Here is a 19,145-nt window from a genome sequence, read left to right on the forward strand (position 1 = left end):
ACTTTTGTATTAGGTGTACTACTTCCTTCCCTATCACAATTCCTTCAACAGACCCCACCAGGGAGACTGAAATTTTTCTTAATGATTCTAGCTCAAATCAATCTCCTCCTTAATTTTCTACTGTCCAAGTCTGTGGAACAAAACTGGCTTTATATAAATTTTGTGTTGGCACATACCTGCTGTAAAATCTCAGTCAAGAAACTTCACCGTTCTGTGACTTAACTGGCTCCTCTGTGAAATGCTTTCATGGGCTTTCAACAAGGACTGGGTTAAAACCCTTTATCAGCTATTGTATTATCATCATGTAATTCTTTCACCTGTTAGGTCTTGTCTCCCAATAAAACCAAGGATGGGGACTTCCTTATACCTCTCTCCTAAACCTAATTAACACAAATTATATTAAAACTGTATTAAATATAAAGGGTATACATCCCTATGACTCTACCTTTGATTTAGTCAAGATCAGTAGGATGGATTCTAAATAACTTAAAATTCTGACATGTATCAGACACTATTTCACATTCCACTATATCATCATTCTTTTCTGTTTCCAATGTGTTTGAACACTTAACAAGTTTATTGGCTCCTTTAAATTTATCTTCTTCCCATTAACAACTTCAGTACTGCCCACAGTACTTAAACAAGAAAGTGTTGTGAATCAACGACGACCAATTGATAACAGGGTCATCTGACATTCACCTCAACTCATTCTAACTTACTTTGAGCCTGTAATTCAGAACTTGGCTCATTTTAGAACTGTAATGTTAAAAAAGAATGTTAAATAGTCTACTTTGAATTTATTCAATGTATTTTGTAGCAAAACATCATCCTATAAACTATGAGCATCTCATTCACTCAAGTCTTTTTTAAACTTAAAAACCCACTAATGATCAATGTTTCATAAAAATTCTGGAAATGGTTATTTTCTGAACTCATTTATTGAATAACTAAACAATGACATTTTTAAAAGCTAATTCTAATGAACACAGAGAAATATCAATGTGTTTAGAAATCCCAATTTCTATAATCTGGTAAAAAGTGCAAATTGAACAAGATTTTGGTGAAAAAATGAAAAAACTGTATCTGTAACAAAGAAACTAAGTTTAACAGAATCCCTAAATTGCTTTTGATTCTATTAGAAAAGTGCACTCAATTTAAAGAAAAATAAATAAAACAAGTGACCCCACTTACACATTTTTCAATCTTAGATACAAGCTTTTCCATGTTATTCTCAGTGCCAAAGAGTTTTCTTATAGTTTAATGTTAATTGGTAAAGGTAATTCAATTAGAAAAAATACTTAAAAATCCTAATAGTATATTATTAAACATGACTGATTACAGAAAACATTTTCCCAATAGTCCAAAATTTTCAAAATAAGTACTCTTTTCTCCAATACTCTAGTTTTCTAGCACAGTAATACTACACAGAAAGACATGTTCCAAAGTTTCTAATGAAACATCGTGTATTTTTGGACTAATGTTAGAGGGCTATTTCATACATAAACCTCCACCATATGTGATCCTTTCAATAGTAACAACAGTAAAGAAACTTATACACAATCTGAGAAGAATCCATATTATAATTGATTTGTAGGAAGTCACATTTAAGAACACAGTTTCTGAGAAATTTTATATTTGTGCAGATGGGGGGGAAGATTACAAAACAGTGTTCTTTCCCCACAAAAGGGGAGGCCAACAAAAAAATAAAACAAAAGTAGCTACCTGGTAAAATTCCATGCAAAGACAGAGAATAACCATCTGCTTGGCTGACTTAGATATTAAATTTACTTAAATGTCTAAGGTATAGGAAATAATACAGGACAAATGTTTAATTTGATGCTCCATCAAAGACACGCAGTATTTTCTATGCAGAAGGAAAAGAACTATTAACTGAATATTGAAAATTTAAATATTCAAAGAAATGATTAAGAATGTGTTGTGTACACAAAACAATTGTTTAACAGTAAGACTTTTACTAATAACGAGCTGTGCAACAGACATAATTTCATTCCTCCAATTTTGAGTATTTATTTCTGGGCATCCAAATTTTCATTGACCTTGAAGAAAGTAGGTAATGATGATGTAAATATAATCCTAAAATAATTTATCTTTTCTTTCAAAAATCTCTGCCATATTCACTTTACACACCATACACACACACAACACACACACAAACTGGAAACAATCCCGATGTCTAACAACAGGTGTATATCATACAGAAGAATACTATACAGTTTAAAGAAAAAACTAAATCTACATTGTTAACATCAACAAATCTTCGTATTAACTGTTGATTGAAAATTGAAAGTTCAGAGTACACGTTAAGAGCATGAGTTCAACCATGTAAAGTTTAAGAACACACAAGACTACATATTATTTATAGATACATACATATGCAGAAAAGGTATATAAGCATGTACAGAAATAATACATCAACTTCAGAACAGTGGTTACCTATAGGGAGGATGGAGAATGTATAGAATGAGATGGGCACAAAGGGGGCTTTAACTCTATCCACAATGTTCAACATTACAAAGATTAGAAACAAATATGGTATAACGTTAACACTGTTAAATTTCGCGGTGTTACACAGACACACATATTTTCTGTACTTTTCAATTTTGAAATCTTTCATAATAAAAATGAAAACATTCACAGAAGAAAAGGTTGAATCACTGCTGCCATTTCCAGATTAAGTAACCAGGCACACTAAAATACAACACAGGTTTTCTTTTCCCAAATAAGACAATAAATATTAACAGAAAACATTACATGATTGGCAATGTACACTTTTCATAAAGTATCCACTGATTATATTAAAAATATACAACAATTAAAGAATAGGATTTAAATGCTTCTACTTCAAAAACTCTACCTTTGCTTGAGTCAAAGGATCGAATTTCACACCACAAAACTGGCTTTCCTTGCTTTAAAGAGTACCCCTTTGGATTTTCTTTTATGTCATTTCCTTTAAATGTGATTGAGAATAAAAGGCTTAGTATACAGGGTATAAAAGATACCTGGCTATCTGTCGTTAAATAAGACTAATGAATACACTGTATTCTAACATAAACTAACAGTTGCTCAATTCAAAGATAATAAATTACTGCCAGTACAAAAACTTTCACTTTTCAGTTTGAAACTTTAGACCTACAGGGAAATACATAGAGTGTGTAACTCTGTTTACCAAACATGTTTTTTCTTGTCAGGAAAGCTTTCCCATCTTTGTCAGATTAATACTTCCTTGATCACAGATGAAGTCTTTCAAATTAAAGATAAACAACTACTTGCCTGTTGTTTCTGATATGCAGTGTTTGGATTTATCTTTGATTCCAAGAGTAGTGATCCTGAAAGATAAAAAATAATATTTATAAGTTTCAACTTGTAAAATTCTGAATAAAATATCTGAATATTAATTAAAAAAAAAAAAACAAGAAGAGAACTTCTGCTCTCTTCCCCTAGCTAGACATATGAAGTAATCAAATGTATTCTGACACACGTTTTTCTCTTCAGATCTAGGCTTCATACAGAACACACCAACTTATCCCCCATATAACCTTAAAGGAAAAAAAATCCACCTTAAATCAACATTCAGACCCAAAATATAAAGAGACTAGATGTCCATTAAAGTTTTATTGAAATGAAAATTTAAAGGTCTAAATGACTACTTGAAGCCAAACTCTTTTTAACAGTTATTTTATTGCATTTCCAGTTTAACAAATAAAATAAATTACAAAGGACCACAACAGGAATCTAAGTACTTAGTACAAAAATTACAGAACTGCATTTAGCCTTTTCTCCTTAACAAAATGGAAGGACACTTCATATAGAAATAAATGTCCATAACTGTTTAAAAGGGAAAGTGCAAGAGTACAAAATACAAGAATAAATCTAAGATTGTTATTTTTCTATAATCCGCACATAATTGCTCAAATCAAGGCGCTCAGATTACAGTGAGAAAGGTTTTAATTAAGCTCTACGTTTTATAATTTAAAACTACTTCACATATGACTCGTACAATAAACCAACGGATACAAGCTTACAATCTGTTCTGGTGTCCTAACTCGTTTAGGTTGTTTTTCACGGCAACCTCTACAAAGGCAGCCTGGGGGGATCCCAGACTACAGATACGCTTGTGCGTGCATGTATCGTGGCAACAGTCTGAAAACCATAGGAAAAGGTACCTTTTGGTTTCCCCAGCACCTGTCGACTGGGGCAAACGGGGCTCGTTAGTAAAATGGGTTAAAAAAAAAAAAAAGCCACTCAGAAAGTAAAGTTTCACTAAGCTTTTTAAAATAGACAAAATGGATAAGAAAACAAAAAATAAAAGGAGGGGGAGGGTCAGCTCCCTAGGACGAGAAGAAAACTACTCTTATTACTTCCTCCTTTCTCACTTTCCCCTATTCAAAGGCGAGACTGGAGAGGAAGGGGTCAAATCATTAATAGGAATAGGAGGCGGGGGAACAGAATCAACGTTTGACTGAGGGTAAATCCGGACAAAGTAGTTTGTTTTTACCGTACAGAAGTGCAGGCACAAAACCAATGCGCTGTCCCAAGATGTGGTAATTAACAGTACCCGGCCCAGGTCCTAAACACCAGGGCTATGCCCAAACCGGAGGCACTGACTGTCCCCTATCCTATGTTCCAATAACCTTACCGTCGGACTCAGCCCGAACCAGCAGCGACATCCCCTTGAGCTCCTCCACATAAGTGGAGGAGACATGCCCGGTGCCTCGGTCGTCCCATTGACGGTCTTCGTTGAGGGTATAGACCTTCACTCGCCGCCGCGTATCCGACATGGTGGCTGCTGTCCCCACCGCCCCGGCCGCCGCCTCCTCCTCGCTCACCTCGTCCGCGCCCCTCACTCTTGAGAGACGGTTGCGGCGGTGGAGGCAGCGGCGGCGGCGGCGGCTCCGGAGAGGCCCGAGTTGACCATGGCTCCCAAGGTTCAGTCGCGGGAAGGGGCAATTAGAGTCACCGAGACCTCTCCGCCCGGAGTCCCGGTAACCTCTCACCTCACCCCCGCACACACCCACCCTCCCCTCCCTTTGCCCCCCAGAGCTCGCTCTCCCGCCGCCGCCGCCGTAACTACTACAGATCCGCCATCTTGTAATCCGATTCTCTCTGCCTTTCTCTTCCTCCTCCAGCAGGCTCGCACGGGCTGTCCTAGCAGGGGCTACGGCGGCCGACGAGCCCAATGCACGTCTCCTCTGCTTTCCGCACGCGTTTCCCAAGCCGGCAGTGCTCGGTATTCTCGCGAGGCGGGGTACTGGACCTAAGTGGGAGGGTCTAAGTGCGACTTCCTTTTTTTTCGGTCTCGCCTGCTGGCGCGGGATCTCGGCTGGGTGGTCTGTTCTCGCGAGTTCCCTGACCCTCTGGTGCCGCGAGATTCCTTTCTGAGCCGGCAGCGAGTGCGGAGGCTTGGATCTTCTTTCCAGCGGTTGCTGGCTGCACTTTGGGTTGTGACGAGCCGTGAGACCCAGCTCTGAGGAAAAAGTAAAGCATACCTGGGAGGTACGCATCCTTGAACGGGACTAACCCTGAGCAAAAAGGAAGGAAATGTGCTTGCACTCCTTAATGGAAGCTAACCTTGTCAGCCTATTGGAAAAAAAATAACTTAAATTTCTTTCTGAGAATATGTAGGAACTTTGAGCCCTGTAAGTTATGGGGACCCGAAACCCACTAAAACTCGTTGTAGAATCTGTTAGAGTTAAACATCTACTCAGGAAGTGTTCTAGGGACCACCAGGCGATTATAACGTGGTACATTAGTGTGTTGACAAATTCCTATTTCCCGCCAAAGGCATTTGGTTAGGCATTTGGTAGCTGGCCATTGAAAAACATACTTTCCACCTGACGAAAATGCAGTGCTCTTCCCGTGTTTGTAACCTCGGAAAACAAGTCTTCAGAGAAGTTTAGGGAAGTGGAAGGCAACTACCTTCCTAACATATCTAAGAGCCTTGTTATGATATTTTTGAGTTTCTCTTACGAGCATTTTTTCTATCGGGAGGTCTTCTGCGCTGAATAAGCGAAGGAGGAATTCTCTGGGCATTCACGTTGTCAAACATCCCATTAATTGTCAAACATTGCCCGGTGGATACCAGACATGTGCTGAGCAGCCGTTTATTTCAGTCCCCGTTCGTTCTGGATAGAATCCTTTGTTTTTAAAGGCATTCTCAGCTTGTTCTGTTGTCAGTTCCTTACAACCCGTTGGTCTGAAAGGTGAAAGAAAACCAGACGCGATGTACACGTTGCCCCTGCAGCGCATCTTGGAGATTGTAGTCATTACTTATCAGTGGTTTCGTCAAAAAGTGCTTTTGTTTTGACCAGATCATAGGTGGACACACTTCGGCGATGCACTAAAAACGTGAGACGTCTTACATAGAACAGGCGCCTGATAAAAAATTCTAATTTCAAAATCTGGATACCTCGCTTTTGTAAAAATATAGAGAACCTCAGAAAATGTACTTGAATTAAGTAGTTAGGTGTAATAATAGAGCCCATTAATTGCCATGACTGATGTGGACAAAATGCATTTTGAGCTCAGAGAAAATAACCTTACTGTCTTGGGTCAGAGAAAGCTTCACAGATTAAGTTTTGATCTAGGTGTTAGGGGGAGTTTGCACTTTGGCTTGTGAAGGTGTTCAAGGCAGAGAGGACAGGGTGAACAAAGTCATAATATGTTGCTGGCCTAAAAGAACTTGCAGGTAAGTTATATATAAGTTAAAGGAACGAAAACTATACAGAAATCACTTTAACACTCTATCTGTTGAGGTTAATGTCCTACCATTAGAACTAACTCTGGACAAAATTGTGAAATAAGTTATTTCCTGCATTTACTCAATCATTCAAGTATTTGTTGAGCATAAACTGTGTGTTAGACACTGTTCTATACAGTGAATAAATAGAAAAGGTCCCTCTTCGCATAGAGCTTACATTCTAGTATAGGAAGACAATAAAATACATGCCAGATCCTGATAAATACTAATACCAAAAAATTCGAGTAGCAAAAGGTTAGTGAGCTTGGGAAAGGTAATGGTGTTATTGAGGAAGGCCTCTGAGGGAAGCAGGTAGCCATGCATTTCCCCAAGGGAAGAGAGCATGAGAAAACAGAAAAGCAGATTTAGCCAGGAGGCTGTAGTGAGAGGGATAATAAGGAAACCAGTGTCTTTAAGCCTATATATAATGGAATATTACACATATTGTTGTCCATATTGTTGTGCACATGTGCCCTAGTTTATTTAAACCATCTATTTGTTTTTGTCATTTCTAGTAGTTTCCAACCTAAAATAATAAATGATTTACCAAAATTATTTCATGTGTTCCAATATACTTGATGGTAATTTCTTAGAGTAGGGTTTTTCAAGGTTAGCACCACTAATGTTTTGGGCTGGATACTTCTTTGTTGTGAGAGATTGTTCTGTGCTAAAGAGGATGTTTAGCAGCATCCCTTATTTTTACCCACCAGATGCCAGTAGTATTGTACCCTCTCTTCCAGCTGTGACAGCTCAAATAATCTACCATCATTGCCAATGTCCCTGGAAGGCACATTACATTTTTTAATTCTTGAGGGTTTAAAAAAATATCCTGTTAATCTCTATAGGGTAAACTGGGTTGTTGTTTCATTGACTCTTGCCCTTGGAATTTCAAACTTTCTGCTTCCCATTCTGTTAGATGTTTTTATGAAAATGTTTTATGAAAGTTTCTTGCTGTATTCACTCATTTTTTCCCCTTAAGGTGATTAAGTCTTCTCCATTTAATAAACCATCAGAACTGATAACCTATAACCTCTTAGCCACATTCCTATTTCTTTTCCCCTTTACAGCCAAACTATTTAAGGGTTGAGGTTGTTTATACTCCTTTCATTTCTTCACCTCCCACTTATTCCTCAATTGAACCCATTTTGGTTTCCATCACACTGCCCACCCCAGCATCTTGCTCTCATCATAAAGCTCTTCATAAACTAACTTAAGATATCTATGTTAATAATGCTACTGGACATTTTTCAACCTGTTTTACTTGATCTAAGTTAAAATTGACACTTTTTTGTATGAACTTTGTTCCTTCCAGTCATATCATGGAGATTCTTGCTTTATCCTTCAGATGTTGCCATAATTACCACTTTCATAAAGGACCCTTCTGACTCCCCTGTCTAGACGATATCCCCTTGGGATGTTACAAGTACCAAGAAACCCAATTCAAAGTAGTTTAAATGATAAGAGAATTTATTGGTTCATATGAAGGAAAATTGGGAGATGAAGAACTTCAGGTAGATTTGATTCACTCGACAGTATCAGTGAGAACTTGATTTCCTTCTGCTTCTCAATTCTATATTCTCCTCTGTCAAATTCATACTAAGGCTGACTCTTTATATCCTAAGATAGTGGCCAAGAGCTCCCAAGATTCCACAGTTCTTCATTCACAGCAAAAAAGAGTTACTTCACGTATTCCCATTTGCATTGTTATTAGATTAATATAGGTCACATGCCTACCCTTGAACCCAGAGATATGGGGTCTAGGGTATGTCAAGCACTGATTGGCTGAGGCAAATCAAGGCCTGTCATTGGAGCCTGGGGTTAATCCCACCCAAATCCCATGGATATTACACCATGCAATATGGTAAAACTGATGTAGGAAGACAACTACAGTATCAATTTTATCTTCTTGTTACACACAGCACTATGCACCCTTCCACTGTAGCATTTGCCATACTTGGAGCTTTAGGTTTATTTGTATGATTTTTGATTAATAACTGTCTCCACATCTAGATGACAAATTGCTGTGAGTTCAGGGAACTATGTTTTTTATCACCATTTTATCTCTAGTGCCTAGCAGAGGGCGTGGAACATAGCAGGTACTCAGTAACTGTTGAAAGTTAGAAGTTTACTACTAGAAGTTTACTACTCAATTTGACATTCTCCCTAGCAGATAATTTAATAACTACTGTATCAAATCAACTGAGATTAAATTACATCTCTGAAAGCTCCAGATTGATATCTCTAGTTTCTATCTAACTACTTAGTTCTTGACACACTACTGAATGATAGTTCTGAAACAAATTTGATCATATTATATTGTTTTTACATCTTTCAACAGTTTCTCATTTCTTGTAGGATAAAGTTCTTTAGCATGGCAATACAAAGCTCTCATGGTTTGGTTCCTACCAAACCCTGGCTGGCTGTCTACTCTCAAGAGCAAGGCTATGGACTGTTGGGGTGATTTTCCCTGGGTGTGATTTTCTTTTTCAATCACAGCTCCTCCCATTCACCTTACCAAATGTTTTTAGAAGTCTTTTCTTTGGGTGAATGTAGTTTCTGTAGGTATTCTCTCATACCCTGACAGAGTAAAAGCAGAAGGGAAGGAGGCAAGAGGTCCTTCATCTGTTTGGCATTTAAGCTTTCACTTAATCACTCCTTTTAACCCTGCTGTCACAGTCTCCCACTACTGTGACTAGTGTCTCCAAATCAAGTCTCTCCTATTTCATAAAATAAATCTCAGTCTCCTGAGGTGGTGGTGATAGTGGTGGCGGCAATGTTCAAAGAGCTAGTATGGGTATGAGTGTGTGTGGAGGGAGATGGTAGTCCTTTGGTTATGTGGGATTGGGAAGGGGATCCAGTTGTGTGGCCCCTCTTTATAGAGACTTTGACCCTGTCCTCAGATTCTGAGCCCTGATCCTTTCTGATTTGTTGTAGAGGTAATTAGTTGTCTTCTCTAAAATCACCTATGTGACCATTTAGGTGGTGACTTCCTCTGTTCTGCTAATGTCCACTACTGCTCTACCATCTGCTTGCCATGCAAATGACATTTGTTAAAATCCTTTGCCTGCTATTGTCTCTTTTATTATGTTTGCCCTTTAGACTCTATACTTAAAAAAATTATATTTGTGATTAATTTTGCATTTTTGACAAAGGTATTCTAGCATGTTTTTATGTTTTTTTTTTTAATGTTTTGTTCTGTATTTCCCTTGGGTTTTTTTGTATATGTGAAGTAGGATGCCAATTTAAAGTTTCCTCCAAGTGGAGAGCCACTTGTCAATATCATTTATAGATGAAATAATTTCAAATGCTATTTTAATCATATTCTTTACTAAATCTACACATATATACATACATGTATGTGGACACTAACTAACTGAACTCACTAATCTGTTTTGTTTTATTTGGTCAACTGTAGTATGACAGTTTTAATTGCTATAGTTTTGTTATTTGTTTTGGTATTTGGTTGATGTGGTGGCCATATCAGTGCACCATTTAGATCTCCTTCAGGAGAACTTACTCTGGGGAACATATTTGACTGATAGCCAGCTGCCACCCCTTTGGATCCACCATTGCATTTGAGCTGAGGCCATAAAGAGTTGCTCCCAGCCATTAACTGAGCATAGCACAGGTACTATACTTGTCTTTTAGTATCCAGTGCAGAACTCCTTCAATGGGCAGCTTTGGCTTAGGGAACTTCTTAGCAGTCTGGGTGAGACGTTATTGGAACTACACTGTAGTCTGCAGCTCTTTCCACCCAGTATTTCCTTACCTTCCCTCTTTTATAGAGGTCAAATTTGTACTATGGTCTGTAGGCTGTCCCTGTCAGTTCCTGAGCCTGTCTATTTTATCCTTTACAGACATTTCCTCTAGTCAGTATCTTACATCTTTCATCTCTTCTTGGCATCTGTATCTTAGAGGGCCAGAACTGACATAGGTGGTACAGGGAGTGGTGTAAGAAATCAGGAAGTAAGATGGGGTTTGGGGATAGTTTACTCAGTCCTTGGCACAAGGTGGTCACTTGACTACTGATTTGACCAGTAGTGACCTAGGAAAACATCCCATAAGAGGGGAATGTTGTTGTCTATACGGTGATTAAAGCATTTGAAAAATATGGGGAAAACAGTGCCTACAAGGATAGCAGAGCTGTGCAATTATGTTGTACTACTGCCTTGCAGAGGGGCAGTGGGCTTCAAAAAAAAGCCTTTATTTCCTGCAATGGAAGAACAGACATGGGATTTGACAGAGTTACAGAGCTCTAAAGATTATTTGAATGTTCAGCTTAAGGGGGGCAACTATGCAGTTAGGGTCCTGGTTGGATAATCCTGAGCTTGAAATATGGAATGAGGGTACCTGTGAAGATGTTGGTTCTGCAGATAACCGTGAACCCTCAGGGATTGCAGAAGTGGCTCATACTTCCTGTAAGAGGTACTAATGCCCTCCCCTTGCAAAAAGACCTCTTCCATAGTTGCTCTCATTTCTTATCCTAGCTGTGAGGTTGTGATAGCTAAGGTTAAATCTCAGCATAATCTGCCTAGGGACTGCTGGGCCTAGGGAGGAAAGAGGTTACACATTGAAGGAATTGAAATAATAATCTAGCATGTACTACCAAGGAGCCAGAGAAATACACTTGGGATTGGACTCTGAGGGTTCCTGATCATGGGGGCTGGAGGTTAAGATTGGATACCAAGATTTCATTGATATGGGATACCTTCGGAACAGAAGACTTAACCTTGGCCAGACCCAAGGGGATGGGGCAAACTTACTGCTAAGATAGCTCTTGGAAGCCTGGAAAAAGAGTGGAAATGAACTTACATCCTGGCAGCTTTTTGACTCCTGGAGAAGATACCTATTTATTTTGGCATACCTATATGGTTATTGCTCACTTATTTGTTCTAATTGTTGTGTACCAGTTCAAAGTATTTTTAAGAAGATCACCTGCATATGTTTTTGTTCTTCTCCTCAACCTCTTTTTAGTCTTATCTTGTTGGTTAGGACCTGAGAACACTGATGAAAGAAAGAGTGGTGATCCTTATTTTGTTCCTGCATTTAATGGCAATGTCCCCAGTGCTGTATATAAGTTTTTAGGACAGGCAATACATTGTCTTTCAAGAAACCCCACCCTAGGCATAGAGGCCACCATTGAGAGGAATCTCGTAATACAGGGCTTATCCCCAAGGAGTGAGGGGTTTGTGCTCCATACCAGGCACCCCAGCCCTTTGGCACTGCATCAGAGAGATGAGCCCCCCCGGAGCACCTGGCCTTGAAAACCAACAAGGCTTACAACTATAGGGCTTTAGGGAATGGAAAATCACTCTTAAAGGACTCATGCACAGACCCACTTGTCCCAGGACCCAGCACAAAAGTAAGTTTGAAAGACACCTAGACCATATGCTTAGGAAACTCATCTGGCAGAGAGACAGGAATCTGTTGGGACTCTTTGGGGACAGAGGTGCTGGCAGACACCATTTTTGCACACCCCCCCCCAAACCCCACCTGCTAGCTCAGATAGAAGTGTCCTGCCTCCATCACAGCCCAGGCCTACCCTGCCCTAGCTGAGTGCCCTGCCCCCGTAGTCTATCCTGCCAGCCAGTGGGCATGTGCAGCCCACACAAGGGACACCCCTTGAGCACCTGGCTCTGGTGGCCAGGGGTGATTGTTTCGGACCCCCAGGCCTAAAATACTCAGTCCTTCACAGTTACCACCCCAAGGGCACTGCACAACCAGCAGACTGAAATATACCCCCAGAGTTCATTTGAAAAAGGCGTATTTTCTTGTCCTGGAGCTTCAGCCTGAGGAGCAGGATTCAGGTTTGCCATATATTCACAAGCTACAGAGGTGCCCCCAAGAGAAGATGGGCAAGGAGATAACCATATTAGTGCTCTCCCATGGCCATATAACAGTTCACAGATGCCTTCCAGAAAGGAGCTTATATATGCCTAAAGCAAGAATTTTGCAGCTGCCGCCCTAGGGGTAACTCCATATTTCCTGGTCTGAAAGTCAGCAGGGTTTACCATTACAGACCCACAAGACTATATATTTACATACCTTGAAAGCTGCTGCCTGTGGATCTAGCTTACTCTATACCTAAAAGAACTAGAAAAAGAAGAAATGAAGCCCAAAGTTAGGAGGAGGAGGAAAATAATAAAGATCAGAGTGGAAACAAATGAAATAGAGACTAAAAAGATAACAGAAAAGGTCAGTGAAATGAAGAGTTGGTTAGATAAGCAAGACTGATGAACCTTTAGGTAGGCTCACTGATTAAAAGAGACAGGGCTCAAATAAATAAAATAAAAAATGAAAGAGACGTTACAACCGATACTATGGAAACACAAAAGATCATAACAGACCACTACTAACAATTGTATGCCAACAAATTAGACAATCTGGACGAAACGGAAAAAATCCTATAAGTATACAGTTTTACAAGACTGACTCTTAAGGAAATAAAAAAATTGAGTAAGACAATTGCTAGCAAGGAGATTGAATGAGTAATCAAAAACCTCCCAACAAACAAAAGTCCAGGACCAAATGGCTTCACTGGTGAATTCTACCAAACATTCAAAGATATAATACCTATCCTCCTCATACAAGGACACACAGAGAAAATTACAGGCCAGGCCAATAACCCTGATGAACACAGATGCAAAAGTCTTCAACAAAATATTAGCAAACCAAATTCAACAGTACATTAAAAAGATCATACACCATGATCAAAGTTGATTTACAGGATGCAAGTATGGTCAGCATCCGCAAATCAATCAGTATGATACATCACATTAACATTTGCATGCAAGAAAAAGCTGTTGTATGCAAAGTACAAATGAGAGGCCAGGAGACTCCAAAGCAAAGGGTAGAGAGAGAGAAGGCCTTTGTTCATAATTATGTATAGTCCTGGTGACAGTCAGCCACAGGGAGTGTGACTTGGCTTCTGTGAAATAAATTCATGGCCCTGTGAAAATCCCTATTCCACTCCCCCCCCACCAATTGCTTTAGCTTATGTTGGTTTCTACTCCTTGATACCAAGACATATTCTCACTTTTCCGTTTACACTGCCAACTCTCATTAGCCTAGAATTTTATAAAAGCCTTTTGAACTTTAACATCATTATCTACCTTCTTTTTGCAAGTAACCAAGCATATTCTTGCCTGATTAAGTGCTTTGAAAATATCACCTTGTACAAGCCTCCTCTTGACTTGTATTCTTCAATAAAATTTGCTGATTCTGGTGAAGAAAAGGCACAGGGTTAAGGAGTAAAGGACTATGTTAATTCATTTATAATGAAACAGCTGCTCCATTCTAAACATACAATACCAATTGAATATGAAGTTGTTAGTGCTTTCATTTGGAATTCTCCTTCCAGAATAGCTGCACATCTTCCTCCACTTCATTCAGGTGTCTGCTCAAATGTTACCAACTCAGGCCATTCTGGATCATTTTATCTAAAATAGTACCTTTTTTGGGGCGCCTGGGTGGCACAGCGGTTAAGCGTCTGCCTTCGGCTCAGGGCGTGATCCCGGAGTTGTGGGATCGAGCCCCACATCAGGCTCCTCTGCTATGAGCCTGCTTCTTCCTCTCCCACTCCCCCTGCTTGTGTTCCCTCTCTCGCTGGCTGTCTCTATCTCTGTCGAATAAATAAATAAAATCTTTAAAAAAAAAAAAATAGTACCTTTTTTGATCACTTTATCCCTCTACCCAGTTGTTTTTCTTTAAAAAACCTACTACCATCTGGCATGCTATATTCTTTACTGTTAGTTTCCATCCATGAGAATGTGAACATTAGAACTTGATCTGTTTTGTTTATTGATGCATTCCTTGCACACGTGTGTGTCCGGAACATACTAAGTGTTGGCAGAACTATGCTTGGCAGAACTGAACTAAGAAAGATACTGATATTTACACTACTATCTTCGATCTAGAAATATCTATTCGGTAAGAGATGTAAAAATTATTGCATAAAAACTGTAATTTATGGGCAGGGGAGTGTCAGTAACAAAAAATATGAAGAAAAAAGTCTTGTAAGTACTCAGCGTTGCACTAAGTACCAAAGATGGGCACTTCAGGTTTAGTCATTACAGTGTTTTTAGCATATAATTGCACTTTTACAAGTACTTCATGGAAAGTAGGGAAAGCTACCAAGATTTGAATGAAGACAAAAATAAAAGGTCAGACATAAAGTGTGGGATCTTGGTTTAAGTGGAAATGGAATCTTTTTGGTGGTTTGTGGTTAGTGGGCTATATTGTCACTTTGTGGAACCACTGGTCTCTAGAATTTAAGAACTAGCTTCATTTGTCTCCCAGTAGTAGCTGGGAGTCCCTTAGAAAAAGAAAATAGAAAACTTAAGAAAAACATAAATTACAGTTTTGAAATGCTACCATTAAAGCTTATGTCTTTTTTTTTTTTTTTTAAATAGGTCTCAAACTCACAACCCTGGAGATTTAACCTACTTGAGCCACCCAGGCACCCGAAAGCTTATGTCTTGAACAGAAGGCAAGTGAGAATGAAAGATTTTTGTCACTATTAGAGAAAAATCAAATGTACAAAGCATATAGTTTACATTTAATGTCATTTTCAATTAATCTTCAGTATTTCAGAAAATGTGCCTACCACACAATTTTATACACTATATATAAAATCAGTGTTTACTGACTTAAAAATATACATATTTAAAAAAATTTGACCAACTAAATTTTTAATATTTTATGAACTATGAGTCATGAATATACAAACATTTTATCAGATTTATAAAAGGATTGCATATTCTAAATTAGGACTTCCATGAGCCATTTTCTTTTTTGTGGGATTATGTAATATATTAAATCATTAAAATGAACATCTTATAGCAATTACTAAAAATTATGTCAACAGCCTCTATCTAGGACTGTTTCAGACATTAATTGAAAATCATGATTTTTCCATCCTTTACACCAAGAACATCCATACATTTGCAACATATACTCAAAAAATGACCTAGCTCTATTTGATAAGTAAATGGTTTTTTGGTATTTTCTAAATAAATATATTTTCTAAATTTGAAAAATGTACTCCCTCATTCTAGGTAGGATCCCATTTATAATATTTATTCTACTACATTTATGTTTTTGTGACCAATTTGAAAGGTGGTATATCATTAAAAGCAGATCAAATTAGCTCCTTCAACTCATTATATCCGGTAATTGTACTAACGAAACTAGCTTTGAATATGGCAAGTTCCAGTGTGTGAAACAGATGTAGTCCATTACAGCTCTTGTGCAGAGGTGAGCCATTAGATGACTAAGAGTAAATGCTCATTACTGTATACAAAGAAGAAAAAGAAGACAGGTAGGAAGAGATCCATTACAGTAGCAAATGTGATCTATTATTTTTAAGGTTTTAAGCTATTTCAGAATTATAGGAACTAAAGGGCAATCTTTTTAAAGATGTATAAATGGTTTAGTTTTAATAATATTTATTGATTTATAATGTAAATAAAAATAAGAGAATATAGGTTAACTCTTGAAATAAAAAAATAGACCACATAAAATGTGTATTTTAATACAAATCATTAGAATATATTTATGCTATATATAAATCTACACATTAGAAGATTCTACTGACATTTTGCTCTATAGAATATCACTCCAGAATTCTCTTTAAAAAAAAAAAAAAAATCACCGGGTAGAATTAGATGATGACTGTGAAATAGATTCTCCCATTACAATACTGCTTCTGTCATTTAGAGTTTTGACAACAGATGTAGCTGGAGACTGTAGCACTTTACGAGAAAGCCTCATTCTTCCATCAGCTGGATCACGTCCAAAGTATTTCACCTGTATTAAAGAAGCCAATTTACTTTTACAGTTATAGTACGGTGATCAACATCCAAATTAGAAGATACTTAAATTTACATGGTGCAAAAAAACAATGATTAATGTTTTTTCTTTGCTGAAAGCATAGCTTAGTGCTAAATAAAGGTATATGCTAATAAATATAATTTGGTTAAATAGTCCTTATAAGAAAAAGAAAAGAGATGGGCATTTAGTTGCCCTATTATAAACGTCTATTAGACTCAACTGTGCCATCTTATTTTCTCTAGGCTAGGTCCCTATACTAGAACAACAGTGAAAAGCATGGTGAATGATTCTAGACAAAGGCTTTCTGAGCCTAATGCTACTATAAACTATACAGGATTATGGTTAGGTTATTTACAATATTTCTCAAAGGACTATCACAGTGAGATTATTTGGCTTGACTTTAGACAACACAAGTCAGGGGAAATGTGGCAGTTTTAAAGTCCATTCTGATGTAAAAACACAACTTGATACAGATATTAGGTCTTGGTTCTTCTTATTTTTTTTTTTTTTAAAGATTTTATTTATTTGACAGAGAGAGAGACAGCCAGCGAGAGAGGGAACACAGGCAGGGGGAGTGGTAGAGGAAGAAGCAGGCTACCAGCGGAGGAGCCTGATGTGGGGCTCGATCCCAGGACCCTGGGATCATGCCCTGAGCCAAAGGCAGACGCTTAACGACTGAGCCACCCAGGCGCCCCGTTGGTTCTTATTCTTCCCTAGAGGCTACTTGAACAATGGGACTACAGACTGGGAATAAACTAAAAGCCTTGGTTACTCAGGTCATGGGTAACAGGTATAGCTGGAACAAAATGTGGTATGGACAAACAAAACTATGGACTCTGAGAAACAAACTGAGGGCTTCAGAGGGGAGGGGGGTGGGGGAATGGCATAGACTGGTGATGGGTAGTAAGGAGGGCACATACTGCATGGTGCACTGGGTGTTATACACAACTAATGAATCATCGAACTTTACATCAGAAACCAGGGATGTACTGTACGGTGACTAACATAATATAATAAAAAAACATTAAAAAAAAAAAAAAAGAGTTTAAAAGTAAAAAAAACACAAAAAACAAAACCAAACCAAAAACCAAACCATACCAGACTGGCAATGACTTCCTTTATCCACTCACAAAAACTATAAAAAAGGTCAGACAACATGGCTTTCATCAAACTCAAAAGTTTTTAGTTGTAAGCAGTACATAACCAATTAAAGTCTCAACTCAAATATGACATTCAAGGCCTTTAACAGAGTTGCATTTTCAGAGTTCTCCTGTCGTGTTTGCAAATCACTGCATAGCTATCACTGACCTCATGTACTTCTAAAAGCTCTAAAGTTTGGAGTACTGTTCTAACTAAACTGCAAGCTCCCTAAGGGAAAAAATTGCATCTTAAACCCTTAGTCTGTTTAAAAGGGAACCTAAAGTTCAAAGAACACAGCACATAAATAATATAAATCACAGATGTTGATTTGATTCTTTTAGCTTTTTGGAAAAAAAGTAATTGAAACTTCGAGTACAGTTTACAACTTTAAGGCTAAAAAGTTGAATACAAGTACCTGAATTTCTTGGCCAACTTCTAATCCGAGGGCAGTAGGATGTTTAATCTGAAAGAGAACATATTCATCTATTAGTTGTTGTGGATAATTTCTTAATATCCATAGTAGTACACATTTTTTTAAGTGGAAAGTTTTATTGTTTTTTCTGATTATAAAATCTGTTGATTATAAAGGCTTAAAATAATAAGTATTCAAATGAGAGCAAAAATCATCCAAACCTCTACTATTTAGATAACTACTGCTGATACTCTAAAGTATCCCTTCAAATGTCTCCTTAGTGTGTACTGCATTTGGAAAAATGGACCTTACTGAGCTTGTTGTTTTATAATATGTTGATTTTTCATTCAGTAATATGTTGAGGATATCCTTTTATATCAATAAATGAAACAGCAGAGTGTTCAAACTATGTAATTTGTTTAACTGATCCCCTAAAGATGGTCATTTAATTAGTTTTAAATTCCAGTAGTTTTTTAAAGATTTTATTTACTGGGGGCAGGAGGAGTGAGAGCAGGCATACACGAGTGTGTGAGTGCATGGAAGGCACAGAGGGAGAGAGAGAAGCAGACTCACTGTGGTGTAGAGAGCCCAATGCAGGACTCAATCCCAGACCTGAGATCATGACCTGAGCTGAAGGCAGACGTTTAACTGACTAAGCCACCAGGCGGCCCTTAAATTCCAGTACTGCAAATGTTAATAATTACTGAATCTAGATGTAGGTATATGGGTGTTCAACGTACTATTTTTTTCAACCCTTCTGTAGGTAACTGCATTGTTGCAACAATTACATATTCATTTACTCAAATTATCCTCTCAGAACAAAGTCCTAATGTTGAACCTTCTAGGGCCAAAGGTACTACTCATACACATTTACCAAACACTCTAAAAAATTTGTCCCAATTTACATTCCTACAACAGTATCTCAAGTGTATGAGAATGTCCATTTTTTCCTCCATATTTTTACCCACATTGGGAATTTTCAACTATCTGAAAGTAGAAAAATGA

The 19,145-nt window shown here is 38.0% G+C and overlaps 2 protein-coding genes across 3 annotated transcripts in view; both read right to left on the reverse strand.

Annotated features, from left to right (window-relative positions):
- PPP4R3B (protein phosphatase 4 regulatory subunit 3B) overlaps positions 1-5,161 on the reverse strand; it is a 61,083-nt gene extending 55,922 nt beyond the window's left edge. The window contains 2 exon segments of the mRNA XM_034659157.1: positions 3,292-3,347; positions 4,658-5,161. Coding sequence (XP_034515048.1) covers positions 3,292-3,347; positions 4,658-4,799 — 198 coding nt within the window. The 5' untranslated portion in view covers positions 4,800-5,161.
- Positions 5,162-15,284: 10,123 nt separating this feature from the next.
- Positions 15,285-19,145, reverse strand: part of PNPT1 (polyribonucleotide nucleotidyltransferase 1) — a 45,155-nt gene continuing 41,294 nt past the window's right edge. The window contains exons 27-28 of one of the 2 annotated variants that reach the window (XM_019792794.2): positions 18,144-18,191; positions 15,285-16,564 (exon numbers count right to left, since the gene is read on the reverse strand). In XM_019792794.2, coding sequence (XP_019648353.1) covers positions 16,406-16,564; positions 18,144-18,191 — 207 coding nt within the window. In that variant the 3' untranslated portion in view covers positions 15,285-16,405. The remainder of the gene's footprint in view (positions 16,565-18,143; positions 18,192-19,145) is intronic. The other variant, XM_002914035.4, reaches the window with a different exon arrangement.

The sequence above is a fragment of the Ailuropoda melanoleuca genome, chromosome 4 (genome assembly GCF_002007445.2).
Source record: "Ailuropoda melanoleuca isolate Jingjing chromosome 4, ASM200744v2, whole genome shotgun sequence".
Taxonomy (NCBI): domain Eukaryota; kingdom Metazoa; phylum Chordata; class Mammalia; order Carnivora; family Ursidae; genus Ailuropoda; species Ailuropoda melanoleuca.